Here is an 18,309-nt window from a genome sequence, read left to right as displayed (position 1 = left end):
CAAAATATCCCCTTGTTATTAGGATCTTTTGGGGTCCTTTTATTAGAAGTTATGTCTACACAACGCCATTAGTTGTCAACACTTAGGTGGGTCATTTAAATCATGGTTGAGAGTACAACGCCTGAAATGTGTATTTTCTGAAATGAGGGTGCATATTACATTACAAACATAATCCTGAGATCTAATTTTCACATAAATGTGAAGTGACAATACCGTCACTCCAGCTTAAATTAATGAACAACTTATACAATTTCCAATATTTTCGTCTTAAACCAGAAACAAATGTAGCGGGATAACGTTTAATTTCAACACCTGCTCGGAAAGTTCGATTTTCGATGCCTGTGGAGCGTGCGTAAAGTGCGCTATTTTCAAACTGCGGTAAAACAATGTGGCGCATGCGCACAAACGACATGCGGTATTTTACACGAGCTTTTTTTGGCGTGTGTACGCTTTTGAATAACTCAATTTTACACAGCGTAATTGAGCTACGGTATAGGAAATATAGGTGGTTCAATCCTATACCCAACGCTAAAATCTATGACCAGATTCAGAGAAGAGCCTGAGAGAGCGTTTTTCGTCAGTAATCGGGACGGTGTGGATAGCTTGTAATTGTCGAGCAGGTCCTTTCAAGAGAACCTTGTAGTATATCTTAAGTCAACACTAGAGGAAAGTCCTACTATGCAGATTTTTATTTCGAATCACAGATCTGAGAAAATTTGAAAAACTGGAATGTATTTCTGAGAGAAATTAGAAATTCATGGTAAACATTTGAAATTAAGTTTTCCGAAATGCAGCTAGAAACATCTGGACGTATCTGAGAGAATATTTTCAATCAAACCAGAATTATGAAAACTATTCATAGAAACTGCAGAAATATCAATGCTTCTACATAAATTTGTCCAACTCAATTATCCGGACACTTGTACAAAATTTTCAGGGATTATTAGAATTTATCAAAGATCGGAAAACTGAGAAACTGTCTAATCGTAAAGTCTACTTTCTGAGTAGATACGTATGCGTGTCTGAATTTTGTAAACAATTTCCGCCAGATGCTGGATAACTTTTCCGAAAACAAATACAGAGAAAATATCGTTTCAGATTTTAATTTCGTGACATCAGGTCAATGTAAAGTGAAATATTGGATCAAAAATTGCTTTCATAATGAAATATTACCCTGCAGTTTGTATAATATATTCACTACCACCAGAATCTTTGCGAACATAAAGTTAGACAAATACTGTTACATAGTAAATTGGACGAGGGTATACTGATCTAATATTGTAACACCTACAGCAATAGAACTTGAAAATTGAGTAGACCAATATTCTTATTGGATGCTTTAATCTTTTGGAATTTTGTGCATTGTGATTTAAACCATATTGTCAAGCATATATTTACTGACATGGTGCCCAGTTATGTTACATAATAAATACATAAATAATTTATGCCAAACAGTGTGTTCTCAATTCATTGTCAGCAAGTTATCTTCAAGAGATGATTTCTGAACCTGTGGTAAATAGTATGGGGATAGCGATCTACCACGGTGATTATACATCTGAAAAGATGGCAGGTTCCTCAGTGTTTCCCATGATTTACTTTCCAAGTCAACCGCAGCACGTATTTCTTTGAAATCGCCTGCTATAAACATGACTGCGTACATGACTAGGAAGAGACTTGCAATACCTTGCGTTATAATCTGAAATTAGCGATCATTATTCTTTTTATTTGTTTATTGATATTCATGAACTGTGAACATAAGAACAAGAAGCTTAAGCTGAGAAGAAAATTTAGTTATAATCATGTATTGCACTCTGCGCAGCTATTGATTGGTAATAATTACTCACGTCTACAGGTAATGTTATAAATTCTTGCTCCGTTATACGTAAATATGATCGATCTAAAAGCATATAAGAAATTCATTAGTTGAACAAAATGATTACAAATATTTGATGGGTGTGTAAAAATGAATGTCATTATTTCGTGTTAATTATATGAGATTAGTAAATTTTCTTATTCTAGTTTGGTGAACTTACGCTGAGCCGCTGAGTATGCTGCATGCAGCAAGGAAATAAAACCAATAATCAAAATTACTTTGTGTAGCGTAGTGGCACTCATTTCGCGTTTTTGAAATTTTTATTCAACGCTAGCGTTGTAAGATATTCAGAGGTTATGCGCATTTATATACTCATAGAATCCGTTGACTGATTACAACTTGAGAATCTATGCATTTACTGTACTCGATTGTAGGTGCGCACTGGAATATTATGAAATATGGTATATCCCTAGGCGATGTTCTTCATATTTCACTCAAGTTTCACTCACTGAAATATGATAGTTAATGATAATACTGGAACGTGACTGGAACGTTTACTGGATGGCTCGGTATACGGCAGGCTTTTCACAGAAAGAAACAGCTCGGAGATGAGGTGCTATCTCTCTTGCACTGATACAGTCTTTCAAATAGCTTGTTACATACACCGGAGATCTGCCTCAATGCACTTTTCAGGCGAGTTTTCTTTTGTAAATTTCTGACATTACATTTTAGCTTAGACTCTGTCATGCATGCGCAGTAGCTAGTAGAAGCAGACAACACTTCTCTTCCATGCTATCTCTCTATCTCCGGCTCCCTCGTATATTTCAGTCATCAGTGAATAGATCATGGTTCTTTTCGAAGGATACTGTAAAATAATTATCCACCAGCAGCAGAGAGAAACCTCCATCAGCACAAAAAAGTCTCTAGGAATTAGACAAGCATACCAACATTTCCTGGTTAAAGAAAAAAATTAAACTTCTGCGACAGCACTGCCAGCCTATATCGAAGCGCATCCTTTGTCTGTGCTTCGACTGTATCGATCGACCATGTGACAACTTCGTTATCAACTGAAATTATTGTTGTCGACAGTTTATTAAAATACCAAAATTATTTTTAAACAATGTAGGAACTCGTTCGTATTTAATGTAATCAGTTTTTATTCTGTAACAATGTGGCCTGGCAGACTAGACTTGTCTCGTGATGAGTGTAAGAAGTGTTTACGTTATCTCGGTAAGGTTATGTACAATATTAATTTAAATATTTTATTGTTCATTTGAATTTTGCATGATTAAATCACTCATTTTTGAGTTATTTACTTACTTCTATAATTTATTCCTTTAAGGAAACTTAGCAGTGCTTTAATATGTGTTTAATTCTACACTATTCGAAACAAATTTCATGCTAGAGCTATTCAACTTTTTTTGACGTCGTACTCCAATTTTACTCTAAGTGTACTCATCTTCCCAACTCTCAACTCCTAAATCAAGTTGCTGCTAAGGGTAGTTATGAAATCACGAAAGCAGCATGTATTACTTGTGATTACATTTGCTTGAACTTGCTTAAGTCAGAACTTCATCTTTTGTATATTAAATATTATAGCTGTTTTGGGATATAGGGTGCTTGTGTTCAACCGATTAAACACCTCAATGTAAGTTTTCGAATTACTTCTAATTGAAGTAATAAGATAGATTTTCCTTTGGGTAGTCTATAACTTACAACCCTCGGAGTGACCGGAAATTGGTTAAGGAATGGTGGAAATTTAAAAAAGATCGCTTGCTCTGTCGATAAATTAGTGAAAAAAATGGAATCTGCTGATTTTATACAATATATGTACAGCAAGCACAGTTCTATAATACGTAAATCGTTGTATGGTACAAGGAAATTCCATGCTAAACCTCAGTTCACACACAATTTAAAGACTTACAAACATGGTTTACCCAAGTATAGCATTGGCACAAGGATGAATGGACGTACCGTCTGCATTAGGAGTTAGAAAAAAAGACACTTGTGTTATTTAAATGTGCTCAGAATGATTTTTGTTACATAGCATGGATGATTTTGCGATTCAAACATTTTTTCTCTGTTTCTCAACTTTTATTTCAAACAGTTTCGTCCATTCACCTTCAACATTGCCAAGTACACTTCAATAGAAAAATCTATGTGTCGAGTTTTACTTGTCAAGTATCGTGGATACGCCATAACAGGAGAAGAATAGATGAAACAATGCGCATGATTTTATTGAGGAGTGGTATTCAGGCGTATGGTGAAACTTTTTTCTCACATTGATTGTAATTCGTTTCAGAATTAGAAGCCTATGGCAATACGGTCTCAGTATTGCGAGCGCAGGGCTCATTTACCAGTGAAAAACAAAAGCTATTGCAAGAGCTAGCGAAAGCTCTTCATATTTCAAATGAAAGACATCGTGCCGAGGTTCGTCGTGCTGTTAATGATGAGAAACTGACCATTATTGCGGAGCAGTGAGTTTGCCTGATTGAACCTCTGCTTAGTTGGATTGACAAAACGTCAGAAACAGAAGTTTTCCCATTCTTTGAAATCCGTCCCAATACATAATTTTCGCATATTTTATCATCAATTACATCCAATAAGTATTGCACTCAATCAGTTTTACCTTGTTAGATTAAATGGCCCGAATACTGGTACAGATTGGGCCATCGAAGGTCGACGAATGATTCCCCTTTTGCCTAGGCTGAAAGCAGGAAACATTTTCACCACCTTAGCCAACAGTTTGTCACTTGCAACTTCCGTTGCCAATGCTAAGAAGGGGGTAACATCTCAACAAGAGACACCAGATATAAAAGGTTGGTTAATATCGCTGTTTGACATCTCTCTATATCCTTTCATTACGAAAAGTTCTTTCATTTTCAGCAGGTGCTAGGTTTGGTAGTCAGTTTCAGGTTCAGAGTTCAAATAATTATATTACTGTTTCTAATTGTTAAAATAATCATAACATCAAGAAAAACCGCAACATTTACAAATAATTGTGAGATCTATTTACCTTAGCTATTCTATATTAGTCTTCGCGTGATATATTTCTAAATAATTTCTTCATCGTTGTTAGTTCATAAGTAAAGTATATTCAGTAAATTTTTCTGTAAATTATTTTTCCAGTCAAATTACAGACAGATTTTGTCTTAGAGAATTTAGAAGAGAAGAAATCACCCGTTAGTCCCATTGCCGTACAGCCAGAAAGGCATCCTGTAGGTAGAAAACGAAGGAGATCAGCAGTTGAGGTAACAAAAGTTCAATCAGTGTTCGATATCATCATTGTGACATTAGACACGTGATTTATAAATTTACAAATTGTCCTGAATGATGTGTGAAATTTTGTAACCAGTGTAAAAAGGACAGTCAATTTTACTGTAACTGAAAGGCAAAAATATATTAATGATACTTTCGTATGGTATTTTTAAAAAAATAGTTAGAATTTGTGAAGAATTAAAAAAAAGTAATTGCACTGCCTCATTTGCAGCTCCAAGATGTCTCTGGTGGTTTGAATACATTTGATGACACTGGTAAAATTGTGAGAGATGTTGTTACATCTGTTTCTTGCATAGCATCAGAATCATTGTCTTCAGTATCAACTTCGTTACATAATAAGGTAAAAACATCAAATCAGTGCTGTTACTGTGGTTTTTTCGTTTGCCTATTATTAGCTAAAGGCAAAAAATGTAGTTATTTTGAGAAAAAACGTAATTGATTTTCTTTGATATTCACCAGGTGTTTATAGTACCCACAAGCGCAACTGTGGCTATGTCAAGAAACGTCATTATCGATGACGTTGAGGTAAATGCTGCTAATTCATCATGCTCAACAAGCACAACATCTCAACAAAATATTTCTGTTCATCCTAGTGGAAGTAATTGCAGCAGATTAAATTTAACAGGTTTCTCAATTTTTCAAATAACTATTATAATATAAACGCTCATGAGCCAACGTCAACTCAATATACGTATACATAAATTGAACAGAAAATAACTAATTCATCGGCAAAGTAAATTAAACTACTCTCTATACATGTTTTCCAATATGAATCCATTCAAATATTTGTCCCGTTGGCAGGTCCCCGGGGCACTCGACTAAATTCTTAAAGGCATACCTATGTGTCCCTCCTAATGTAGTTTGTATTTCGCATTATGCGGCGCTAATAGATGTACCCGCTGTGTCCCCTCTCGTCAACCACACGCGACACTACTAGCGCCACACTGGCTACACTATGGAAATATCTGAGGCTCTGTGCCGGGGACCTGACCGTTGGGAACCTGAAATTCGGAAAACGCCATCTGTTGGTAGTAAATGCATTATTCTACCTGTCGTGGCCGTCGTATTTAATTATAAAAGTGGTTTCCTGTCGCACATTTAACGCTAAATTGACTTAGTATCACGATGTAAAAGCTTGCGCCATTTTTTCTGCGCCTTAATGTTTGCTAAATTTACCTAAAACCATGCCATATTGTCCTACTAATCATCCTTACATTATATTTTACATTTGATCGCACATTGCATGCAGAAATACTTCCAAAATCTTATGAGAGTGATTGTTTGGTTTTCAAAATTCGATAATCGTAGGAAATTTCGAGAATGAAAGTGTGTAATAACCCTGACTTTCTCCACAATCGATTATCAGATAACATTTTTCCAAACTATGAATTCCTTTTTACAGTTAAATGATTATCATTAGCATTTTGCTAATGAAGTAGTTGCTGAAAAGCTCTAAAATAGAATATTTCAGACAGATTCCATTGATAAATTTTCTGGTTCCTTCTGATAAGTAATAGTTCACAAAAGTTATTAAAGTCCAGTGTGAAATTTGAGAGAAAACTTTAGGGGTTTTCATTTTATTTCAGAAAAAACACCTTGCACCGTGGTATATTAGGGTAGTATTGTGGTACACGTATGACGTATTTTTCAGTTCCATCTAAGAGCATCATAACTCCAATTGCGTCGTGCTCTCAAACACTACTTCAAACTGGGCAGTCACTTTCCAAGTTTGTATCTGGATACGTGACTGTTACTGCAGCTAGCAAAGTACGAGTAAAACCTATACCGACACAAATGGTGCAGCCCAAAACGACACCGTTGGTAATATCTACTTGCGGTTCTCAAGGTGCCAATGCAAACATCAAACAGTCAGAAGTTTCTAATATTCAAACGAGCAACGAAGGTGATAAAAATATGATAACTTAAGTAGTTGAGCATCTATATTTTTATATCATGAAAAAAAATGGTTAAAAAAATGCTACAATACGCAATTTATATATTATAATGTAAAACAAATTCTTTCTCCTTCAATATCAGGTGCGAAATTGGTGCAGTTAACGAATTGTGTACAAAATGCAGTCATAATTAGCAGTAGTACAACTTCCGCGTGTGTGCAAGCGGTAATGACTACCACAAACTCAAGTACAAGATCCGCTATTGGAGTAAAGCCGATAACATTACGTAACTATAACTCAAAATGTATAGATAAAGTTCTTTCGTACTGGAAGCGAGGTTTCTGAAACAATTATTTATATCATTTACATCAGGGTAGTTCAAGTAACTAGCTACACTTCTTCTGAGACTAGTTTCAGCTACTGAAAAAAATTTTCTCGAAAAAAGAACATAGAGGATAAATATTTTGATTTATTTCTTTCAATAGAAAACGGACCTCGAATGGTAACTCTGAATACTGAAGTAGCATCGAGCGGACCTGGTCCTCCTCATAACAGTTGTACCACAACAGTATTGACATGTAAAAATATTCCAACTGTGAAAACTGGCCACCGGCCAGTCAATATGGTAATCAGCTAATAAAAGCAATTACATTCGGTATATAATGGATCACCTTAAAATATCTAAACATATTGTGAATATGTGTTTTCAGGGTATCACATTGAATTCTAGCAAAAGTGTAAGTATAACATCTGATATTGGCTCAAGGGCGGGTGCCAAAGCTAATGTAATCGTTGTGCAAAAAGGTTCTGCAAGAGGTGTAACATTATCTCATGCTGGAAAGGTAATTGTTGGATTGAGAGCAGTGATTTTTCTTGTTTTGTCGCAATGAACAACCCTGATTCTAAATTTTAGGAAGTATTAGGCAAAGTTATTGTCGGTGGAAAAAATGTATGTTTATCAAATCCGCAGTCAGCTGGTACAATAGCTTTGCTGCCACATAGAATTACCGTTGGTGAGGAACAATCTTTAGCCGTGTTGTCCCCATTGAATTCTTCTCAACCAGAACCAGTCAAAATCAACGCAAAGGTAATGCTTACTAGTTTTAAAATAATTAATCTACTTATGATTGATTGTCTGATTTGATTTGTGCATTACCTTATAATTTGCCTCGATCTTTGCACGGAAAATACGAAAGTGATACGATTTCAATGAGTCCAAATTGATACAAATCTAGTACACAATAACTTCTCGAAATGTGATTATGCTTACAGGCGGGAAACATGATTGTGTTTGATCTGCGACAGGATTCTATGAAGAAGAATAAAGTCCTTTCCGAGATTCTTGAAGCTTCTGGCATTTTTAGTTCAGAATCAAAGACTGCTATTTTAAATACTAATTCCCATTTGTCGATAAAAGAACAAAACAAAGATGCTCAAACTCCTACTTGCCCTATTAGCAAATCATCATATGTGAAGAGTGGTGCCACCATTAGTTTCGTAATGGATTCGAAAGAACATAGGTCAGTCATTATTGTGTATTCTGTTTATAGAAGAGGTGATGCAAATTATAGTAGGATGTTTATACTGTAAATTGTTTCAGGAAAAACAAAGAAACTACAGATAGTATAAATTTTGATAAAACAGAAGTTCCTGATGAATCTAAGAAAAGCAACATTTCGGTAGAAACACTCGGAAATTTAGACTGCGCTAGTGAAATACAAGGAACACTAGATCCTCAAACTGGTGTCTACAGCTTTGAAACATCAGGTAAAGTGAAAATATAATATAATATATATATAAAAAATCATATATATATATATATATATATATATATATATATATATACATATGATTTTTCACGAAGGAGACATCATTTAGTGAAATTCAGTCTATTGATTTAAATCATCAATACGTATCTGAAATTACAGTCTGTACAACAGAATAAATTCATGTGTAATGAAATTGAACGAAGAAATGTTTCACACAAGTCGCTTGATCCTAAAAGATTGTTTGAATCGGTAATTCCGAATTTTTGGTAAATATTTTGAGCTCTAAATGGCAAATGCAAAATCCTGATAGTGTGTTTAATTATAAAAGTAATTTTTTGACGCATATTTTACTCTGCATCAACATAACGTAACAAACAAAAAATGCAGCTACTTGCACAGTTTTGTGTCCGTTTAGATAAATTTGATTTGGCTAAAACAATCAACTGATAATCTCATGCGACGCCATCTTGTCATAGTCATGTTAATACTTTGAATATGCAAAGCGGAAAAACATTGTAGTCTGCGTGTGTTCACAGAAAATGCAATAAACAATATTCAGACAGGAGAATCCATATCGAATTCTGGGATAGACATATTCAGCACAGCATTGGGTTCGGCAGATATAAATCTGGAAAGTTTCCAGTACATTGATGAAAACGACAGTAATAACTTATTGGATGATGCCGGGAGTCAGATTCTAGCCATAGATCATCTAACACACCTGTATGACAGCCAGCAATCGATCAGTGATAAGTCAAATAGTTAATATTGGAGTGTGAACGTAAGTTTAGTTTTTTAGCTATCACAATTGGATTATGAAAATACTAATATATATTTTATATATAGGTCTGATAAGTTTTATAAGTTTCCTGGCATAATAATGATATTATTGTTTGATATTTATACGAACCTTAATTAATAAAAAACACTATTACTTTGAATAAATATTTTGTCATTCTGTTGGTACAAATATAAATCTGTTAATGATTATTACTACTACTGTTATTACCATTACCTCTGCTACAATCATCCTGTGCAAAGTACGCACTAATTTCCAAATATACGAGCAATGGTATCCCTCCTGTATACTATGAAATATTCTTCTTTTTCCCACTAAATGCCCATTCATCAACAGATGAATTTTTTTAGTTTGGCCTCAGAGTCTGGTCAAAAAATCTCTTTCAATCGGTGTGCCGTATGGTGGAATCCCCTTCTAGTAACATTATTGAAAACAGCGTTTCAAAAAAATTAACAACATAGTAAATAGCTAACTATGATAATCAATGATGACCGATAACAGATAAATATCCATAGTAGAAAGGTATTAGTTCTTTATTTATCATAATCATATTTTTCCAAGAATCCAAATATCATAGATTCAAACATGATCTCAATACGGACGTGGAGGTGGGCCACCTCGCATCATCCCAGGAGGTGGTCCCCGCATTCCAGGAGGGCCCATTGGCGGCCCGCCACGACCCATCGGTGGCATTCCAGGAGGCATTCCTGTAATAAGTATCTTTGACTGAAGAACTTAAGAAAGAACATGATCATTTTCATGTAATTGATATTTCAACAATAGTTCAAAAAGGAAAGGCCACTCAATTTGGTTTTGAAAATTTGCTTGCTTTACCGTATTTCTCTGACTGAAATCACGGTTTTTCACTGACTTTTTGCTTCAACATGTTACGTTTTAGAATACCTTTGCTGTAAGCTTGAAGCTGTTGAAATTGGATAGTTTATTAATGTGAAGCAATTCATGAGTATTGTTTAATATGGAGTTTTGTTCTTCAAGATAAATGGTCTACACTATCTGGGTAGTCATCTCCAGCAATGTTATAATTACCGATTACGGTGAACATGAATGAAACATCCATACTACATAATAGTGTTGTTGTTTTACTTGTGTTCACCATCATTGGCACAAATCACATCGCTGAAAATTTTTGAAACAATATTTACTTTTTACCTAACTTTTAATTCAGGTAGTGGGACCGATTCATTCTTAAGAATACACATTCACATTGTTATCAACATTATCATTACCATCTTTATAGATAAATACTGATAAACAAATGCAAATAAAGTTCAATAAACTTACAAACAAGTGTAACGAGTGAGAAAAATGAGGGAAATCTAGTTTAAATTACTAATAAGTTGGAAATTTGAAAGATTGGATTCAATAGTACACTTCACAGCACTCAACTCAAGTAATTTCCGGGAGAATGAGGGGGTACTAGGGTTCTAAACTTTCTGCACTTACAAAACAAATTTGAGGATGCTATGCTTGATATCCATGTGGACTTCTGTAGATAACACAAAATATCCACGTTCACAGATCTTGAATGCAAAAAACAGTATAACAGCCAGACTCTACACGCAAGCAATAAAAACATTCCAACACATTGTCGTGTTATGGAACAGTAAAGAAATGTCATAAAATCATGATGTGCCTATGTTGATTTCATGCCACATCTTTAATTATGATTGAAACCAAGATGTTTTAGCACTTGTTTAAAATAATAATGGCATATAGAATGTGAGTTATTCCCTTTTTCGCCTTTGATATCTGTGAACATAGATATTTTGATGAAACAAGCTAGCAGAATCCAAAAAATAAAAATTAAAAGAACGTGGCTGTCAAAAATGGGTGGTTTTTGGAGGGAAACTATGTGCTGCAGGGTAAATTCAGAGAAAACCATCAGTTTTAGAAGGTTTGTAGAGAAAGGGAACTAAAGAAGGTAGTTTCAGAAGAAATAGGAAAAGTACTGTGAATGTTGGAATAACATATTGCTCGGCACTATTTTTAAGCGAGGTGTCATGTGTCTGATTTAAAAGTTTTTACAGGAAGCAGTCTCATTTTTTCATGAAACTTTGTAACTTCAGAAAACAAATCGTGTGGCATTGAGGTTATATTTTGCAAATTGCGTGATGATTAACTTATATGATAATTTATCAGACCTAGCCGATCAGAGTACAATTCCAATCGTCAAAACGATCATACCACAAAAATTTTTGCGTCAAATCAATGTTTTGTGAAAGAATGAGATAGATTTTTATAAGAACTCTTAAATCTGTCAAGTGACACTATGCTTCAAAAACCTTATAATTCCTAGATATTTATCAACTTTCCCATACTAAACAAACTTCCCTGAAATATGTCAGTTTTCAAAGTTTTCCAAGCGAGTAACCACCGTATTTGGGCAGTAGATTTAAAGTATGGAGGACAAAGAGAATTCCATTTTACCCATCATTCCTGGCGGTGGACCCATCATACCAGGTGGCGGCCCGCCGACTGGCATGCGAGGGGGGCCTCCAGGGTGCATTTGGGGCGGTGCAGATACTTGACCCCTACCACCTGGGGTCATAATTTGTTGGGAAGGGCCACCAACGCCTCGAACCGGACCTTGCAGGCCAGCAGGTACCCCTGAGACGTTGGCAGGCATGCCACGACCAGCTGCCCGCCCCATTCCTGGGCCCGGAGCAGCACCGGGAATTGGAACACGAGGTAAGCCTTCTTCTGGAGGAGGGGGACCTTCTACTGTAAGAGAGACAATGTTCTCGCCTCGTAGAAGGACGAAGCCCAGAATTCTTTTCTCTTCGCGTTCGGGTTGTTTGGTATTCTTTGGTTTTATTCTTCTGAACTCTTCGCAATCACCAAGGATCAGGTTCATATGCTTATCGAACGCTTTGAAGGTACCAATGAACGTTCTAGAGTCTTGTAGTATTATTCTAACTCTAAAGTTTATATGCTGAAGCATTTTGTTGTTCTTTCCGATCGTCTGGAAAGAGATGTGTAAATTTTAATTCATTTTTAATGTCAGCTTGAAGGATTGAATTCGCAGCTGAGGGGTTATAACGACTTGGCGTGCCGCATCACAGGTTAGAATTGGTGATCGTCGTGAAATAAACGCTTATACGTTGTTTAAAAATTGAAACTTACCATTTTGATGAATTGCGATTACACCTTTTTGTATGAAACACAATATCGGTGATTTCTACACTCCCAAATCCTCTATAAACGGTCTACAGTTTATACTTCTCACAACGTTGCTACTTTACTTATTTGCACCGGTGAACACAAATTATAGCGTACACAAAGTGACAAAGTGGTTGCAGTTGCGGTAGGAGTAAATTTGTGTTCCGAATGAGCCAATACCAAAAGGTTCGCTAGGAGCGAAACGGAACGAGCTGCAGCCGATTGGCTGACTTTAATAGGGTTTTTGACGGGCTACACTTGGGTTAAGAATTTGGGGAGTCACACTCAGTGTATAACGAGTGTAGCAAAGCCGGATGCTATGTAACAATCTGAAGTTACTCAAGGGTCCGGCCTTTGATTCTTGGCTATATTTTGGTAGTAGAACAGCCACGATTGCCCGGGGAGTGATCAGAATCAAGCCCCAGGGGCCTGAAATTTTCCGTTTAACGCTGCCTTTTGATTGGTCTAGATAGCGCTCATCACCGCTTTTACGAATGAAAAATAAATTAGAATCAGGGGCCTGAGTTGGTTAAAACTAGGAAGCGGTTTTAGAAGGGCGACCTAACTCCTACTCTTATTTCACGAAAAAAGTGGGCCTAATTTCGGTAACAGAGTTCGGTATTACAGATACTGCCGCTTGTAGCGTGGCGGTTCCAAACTTCCAACCACGATCTCGTATACAGGTTGAGACCATAGTTTAGACCATAGACATATCTATGGTTGAGACCCTTAGAGCCATGGACTTAGAGCATGTACAACATACTACTGAATGGAGCTACCCATCCCATCGACCTCGCGAAAAATGCAGCCGAAGTTATGGGAAAGATATACAATTAGGGTACTCCGTCTGACTCTGCATCGGCTTGGCTGACAATAAGCAAAATAGTTTGTCAGTGATTTAAGTGGAGTAAACGTCTGTGAATGGGGTGTATGAGCTTTTTGAAAGACTTGCGCCGGTGCGAGAGAGACAGCACTTCAGCTCCGAGCTATCTCTCTCGGCTCTAAAGCAACCGTATACCGAACCATGTAGTGCGCGTTCTAGTTGTATTATGGTTCAGTAGGTACATACGGAACACCAGTGCCATATTATTTCAGGTAGCTACTTATTTATATGGAGTTCAGTCTCTCTGTGTAGTCTCCATGCGTTGGGAAGCCCCACACCACTGAAAAGTGAGTGGAGTTACGAGACTTGTAGACGAGACCGTGGTCTCAAACGCGGGTTGAGGAATTGTGGGTAATGGTCTGTTGAACTAGCACAGCGCCGTCATATATCGAACTACAATACGTAGGTACATGCAATAACATGCTTTAAGTAACGCCAGTACTGCAGTACTTCAGTCTCTGGTCCTTCTTCCTCTACTACGGTACTCGCAACTTCTTTTGCTTATTAATCACAACTCCTGAATCCGCCTCAGAACCGCTACGCAGCGCGCGGCGCTCTCGGTACTACCAATTTCAGTAACCGAAATTGATCCCACTTTTATCGTGAGCTAGATGTCGGAGTTCGGTCTCCACTCTAATATTACTTCCTGGTTTTAACGAGCTCCGTGCAACTTCATGTTCTTGTGAGTCAGCCTTTTGACTAACCACAATCGTCCTGTAACAAGAAAATTTACACAATCGTCTGCCAACCAAAAGTTATAATTGCGAGGTCCGTGGTCCAACGCTCAGACGTTCCTAGAAGTGTAACATTCATTCAAAATCGGTTTAGTAGAGCAGGAGAGATATAAAACTACTGCCAGTGCTGATAACAAATGGCGAAACATATTCACAGAGATGCAAAATGGCTCAGGGTTAATTTCAGAACGTGGTAGGATAGCGATTTTGCAAAAATCCTGTTTTTCATGTACTGGGTAAAGTCCAGGTATTTAGAATATCTCGTCGGTTTCACGTTACATTTTGATAAACTGATTTATGACTCATCTGATTATTGTCAAACATCCAACCAATTTTGAAAAATATCAAAATCAGATGCATTATACTCTATGTCGATATAAATTCTGCGAGAGAAAACTATTACGATCAGTCCCATTTGGATCGGGTCACGCGTTAGGAAGGCACAACAGAAAAATCTAGAAGTGCAGTTGTACCTTTCAATTACTTTATCTTGCAATGTTTTATCATGCGCCTTGAGTCTCCTGGGTTTCCAATATCGTAGTTGGGGCGCTGGCCCATTTGGTCTTTTTAAAAAAACAAGGCACTTATATTCGCTGGAAAATTTTCAAAGAGAATCGTAAACACAAAGTAGGCCCAATCGACGAGCAGAAGGCCTGCTCGCCACCTCCTCCCACAAGAAAACTCTTCAACATTGGCAGTACGATACCCAAGATTTCCAAAACTATAGGGACCGTGCACACTAATACATTCTCACGAAAGTGAGAATGTGTAGTCGTATACATGCATACATTTTTCATTACAAGTTTCGTCCTGGGCTTTAGATGTCGCAACTAGTATGTATGTATATGGCTACACATTCTCACTTCCGTGAGAGTGTATTAGTGTGCACAGTCCCTATACAATAGTTGCGCGGGTTATATCTGGGAATTGAGTACCAACATTTTTCCGGAATAGTGTCGAGACAATCCACAAGCTACAATTTTAACTCATTATACACAAAGCTGCAAGACATTCAACGAATACTCTTCGAATAATAACTCGTATGGTATTTATCGAGACCAATTCAATTGGTGGAACCATGGAGCACAGTGTTATTTTCACAAGCTGCACGTGGAGTCGTTGACCCAAGCGCAGCAACGATCAATAAGGGACCCTACCGGATCCTTAGTTGCGACAAGATTGTTGTGGATGGTAACAGTATTCGGTGGGTTACGCAACCGCCAACAAAGTTTACTCACGCATTCCGAGACCTTAGACTCTGAAGCCTAGAAACGAGAGTCGGAAATGTTAAGAGTACGGTCCTGCACGCGGGTTCTCTGCAACTCCACTAGACGGATGTGTCGTTGTAATGTCGACATTCAGATGATTCCAACTCAGCAACACTGACACCAATTTATAATTCTCAAATACACTTCTAGTTCCGCATTGTACTTACATAGTTTTCTTATTGGTAATTTCCTTCTTCAGAAAAAGTATCATATACATCGTATAGTCAGAACTTTAGAAGTACGTACATGGTTTCAAAAAAAGATATAATTATGTCTCGAAACCGAAAAGTAGGAATTGAATAATTCTCTGCATTGATTTTGTACTCATTTTTTAAAATGATGTATATACTTCCAAAGTTATGACCATGCATATTATATACAATTTTAATACATATTCACGTTTTGGAGGTTTGAAAAATTGCATCCGATCATTTTCATATGGCCGTCCGGCTTTGCGTACGATTTTAATGATTTTAAGGATGAATCAATTCGGTTCTACTAATCATTTCTTTGGAACTAATTCGATTTTGACCAAAATTGGTCGAACCGTTTCTGAGATATTTGCGAAAATAAAGATTTTGATGACTAGCAGTAACTGGAAGCTGGATAGATCAAATCAAACGAAATTCGTGCTATTGATTCGGCTACATTAAACTCAGAACTTATTCATCGTTTAGCAAAATCTGGCGAGACATCTGACACTGGTTTACATTTGGCCGTGAATTCAGATAACGAATTCGCGTATTCCACGTGTAAGAGTCATTAAAAAATATCTGTTGAAGTTTGTGTCACTGACTCGAGCGGTGGAAAAAGGGAATCTTTATTCATGACCCTCTGTCAGACCGAAGATTGAAAGTCGCGCAGAGCCTGGCCAACGACCTGGATATTATCATAGAGGTAGCTTGGGGAGCAAAAACCGAAGACTTGGTGTTACGTAAGCGTAGGCATGGATTGTAGGAAGAGTAAGTAGGAAGAGAAAGCGGCACGTCTGCATTTGTTCACGGCCTTGTGACTTCATGCATCTACGAACGTCATGATGCCTACCAGTTGCACACGTGTCTTCGGTCAGCGACCTTCCCCGTGAATTCCGCCCCACCTACACACTGGGAAAGCGAGAGGCTCGTTCGTCTTGATCCTGATCGTCAAGCTGAAATATGGTAATGGTCTTCAGACTTCCTTCTGGATACATAAATTACTACTCCAAATACGCGAATACGTTATTTCTGGGATCAAATTGAATTTTTTTTTCAAAGCAGTATTGTAAGGCTTTGGAAAAGGTTCAATTTGATCATAGAGACAACGTGTTTCGCATATTGAAAGGGGGCCCAATCTTACAGAAATCAGATATAGAGAGCGAATTTTCTACACAAAATATGCTACAGTTTCTTCTCTACAAAAATAATGTCCTACAAAATAATATGGACGTCAGGACGGATTCTACAGAATCCAGTCCTACGGAAATGAATTCTGACAGGAGAGGATAGTTTTTACAGAAATCATGTCTACAGAGTTTGGTTTTACAGATAGAAGCCTAATTTGTTCTAGTTTTTGGGAGGACACAGTCACCACTCGCATTCTTATCAGGGAATTGTGTATTGTATTTTCAGATATACCTAACTTATTCTAACCTTACGGAGCCACAAATTAATTAAATGCAGTTTCCGGACAAATAATTCTGAACTTATTTTATATAATTTTTGTAGAAACTAACTTTGTAGAAACGGTCCTCTGCTGACAGAATTAATTTCTGTAGGACTCGGTTCTGTAAAATTGGTCCTGACGCCCGTTTTATTTTGTAGAACAGTATTTCTGTGGAAAGGGACCTGAACGACATTTTCTGTAGATCAGTCACTCTGTTCTTCGAACCTCTGAACTTCGTTCAGTAGGATTTGTGCTTTCCTACGTAAAATCACCAATGGAAATGGAGCCCAAATAGCATACTACGGACCTTATCTCAATACCAGTTTCTTTATTTGTGGTCTCGAAGAGAATATGCTCATAATTACGTCCACATCAATTTTCATCCTCAATCACGGAATTACTCGATCTTCCAAGGACGATGATTTGAGCAGTGAAAACGTCAATATTATGTACGATTTGGTTTGAAATATTTTTGAATAAACCATTGGCGATTTTTATATTGTTGATATTACAAGTCCATTGTTAAACAACGTTGGATCGTATTTTAATGGAAACTGTTCACAACACCAGAATTGCAGTAGTAGAAGATGCAAGTAGCCATAAAAAGTGATAATTACGCTAAATTACCAGCAGCTAATATTACAGTTTGGTTCAAAGTACTGCTGTGCATAATCTGCACTCTGCAGATCTCTACTTGCGTAAACATCTGCACTTGGTCGGTCGAGAGGATTTGCAAGTGCCCTGTTGGTAAATTGGAAATTGCGAGTGTAGACCAAGCACCATTGGAACAGTTAGCACACTGTACTCTGCAAAGAAAAGAGGGGTTACTAATCAAACTATGTTGTCCAAGAGAAGGATGAAGCAATGTGATGTTCAACACAATAACCGGATTTCGGTGTTGAAAAATCTGTAACATTTTTTTCGAGTTGCAGTTTTCACTTTTTTAAATTGTTTCTCGCCCAAGTTTACGAAAGTAACTGAATAATTAATGCTGATAGAATAGGCTAGCTACGTTTGACTGTTACTTTTGTGTAATGTCACAGGATGT

General features: G+C 37.0%; 3 protein-coding genes and 1 long non-coding RNA gene across 7 annotated transcripts in view; 1 reads left to right on the top strand and 3 right to left on the bottom strand.

Moving 5' to 3' along the window:
- Window positions 1-1,324: 1,324 nt before the first annotated feature.
- On the bottom strand, window positions 1,325-2,191 carry EMC5 (ER membrane protein complex subunit 5). The gene is made up of 3 exons (XM_046610944.2): window positions 2,034-2,191; window positions 1,845-1,897; window positions 1,325-1,696 (listed from the first exon to the last, which is right to left on the bottom strand). Exons 1-3 carry the CDS (start codon window positions 2,113-2,115, stop codon window positions 1,463-1,465), a joined length of 369 nt encoding a protein of 122 aa, XP_046466900.1. The 5' UTR covers window positions 2,116-2,191; the 3' UTR covers window positions 1,325-1,462.
- Window positions 2,192-2,421: 230 nt separating this feature from the next.
- On the top strand, window positions 2,422-9,700 carry LOC124211632 (BRCA2-interacting transcriptional repressor EMSY). Of its 4 annotated transcripts, none has more exons than XR_011176290.1 (14): window positions 2,422-2,506; window positions 4,116-4,290; window positions 4,451-4,632; window positions 4,943-5,064; window positions 5,304-5,432; window positions 5,552-5,717; window positions 6,744-6,995; window positions 7,130-7,273; window positions 7,473-7,612; window positions 7,698-7,829; window positions 7,901-8,074; window positions 8,260-8,507; window positions 8,632-8,754; window positions 9,293-9,306. XR_011176290.1 is itself a non-coding variant. In XM_046610924.1 (14 exons), the coding sequence occupies exons 1-14, from the start codon at window positions 2,422-2,424 to the stop codon at window positions 9,520-9,522; spliced, it is 2,289 nt and encodes a 762-aa protein (XP_046466880.1). In that variant the 3' UTR covers window positions 9,523-9,700. The 4 variants fall into 4 exon arrangements, 3 of the variants coding, with proteins under 3 accessions (XP_046466880.1, XP_046466878.1, XP_046466879.1); XM_046610924.1 differs by having other exon boundaries at window positions 7,958-8,074; window positions 8,588-8,754; window positions 9,293-9,700; XM_046610922.2 differs by having other exon boundaries at window positions 8,588-8,754; window positions 9,293-9,700.
- A 363-nt stretch (window positions 9,701-10,063) lies between these two features.
- SmB (small ribonucleoprotein particle protein SmB) lies at window positions 10,064-12,865 on the bottom strand. The gene is made up of 3 exons (XM_046610943.2): window positions 12,700-12,865; window positions 12,004-12,538; window positions 10,064-10,262 (listed from the first exon to the last, which is right to left on the bottom strand). The coding sequence occupies exons 1-3, from the start codon at window positions 12,700-12,702 to the stop codon at window positions 10,147-10,149; spliced, it is 654 nt and encodes a 217-aa protein (XP_046466899.1). The 5' UTR covers window positions 12,703-12,865; the 3' UTR covers window positions 10,064-10,146.
- Window positions 12,866-16,249: 3,384 nt separating this feature from the next.
- LOC124211646 (uncharacterized) overlaps window positions 16,250-18,309 on the bottom strand; it is a 63,533-nt gene continuing 61,473 nt past the window's right edge. The window contains exon 3 of the long non-coding RNA XR_011176293.1: window positions 16,250-16,767. This is a non-coding gene — a long non-coding RNA (uncharacterized lncRNA). The remainder of the gene's footprint in view (window positions 16,768-18,309) is intronic.

Source organism: Neodiprion pinetum, chromosome 2 (genome assembly GCF_021155775.2).
Source record: "Neodiprion pinetum isolate iyNeoPine1 chromosome 2, iyNeoPine1.2, whole genome shotgun sequence".
NCBI classification, from domain to species: domain Eukaryota; kingdom Metazoa; phylum Arthropoda; class Insecta; order Hymenoptera; family Diprionidae; genus Neodiprion; species Neodiprion pinetum.
The sequence above is the reverse complement of the archived record's forward strand: the minus strand, read 5'-3'. Positions and strand labels throughout refer to the sequence as shown.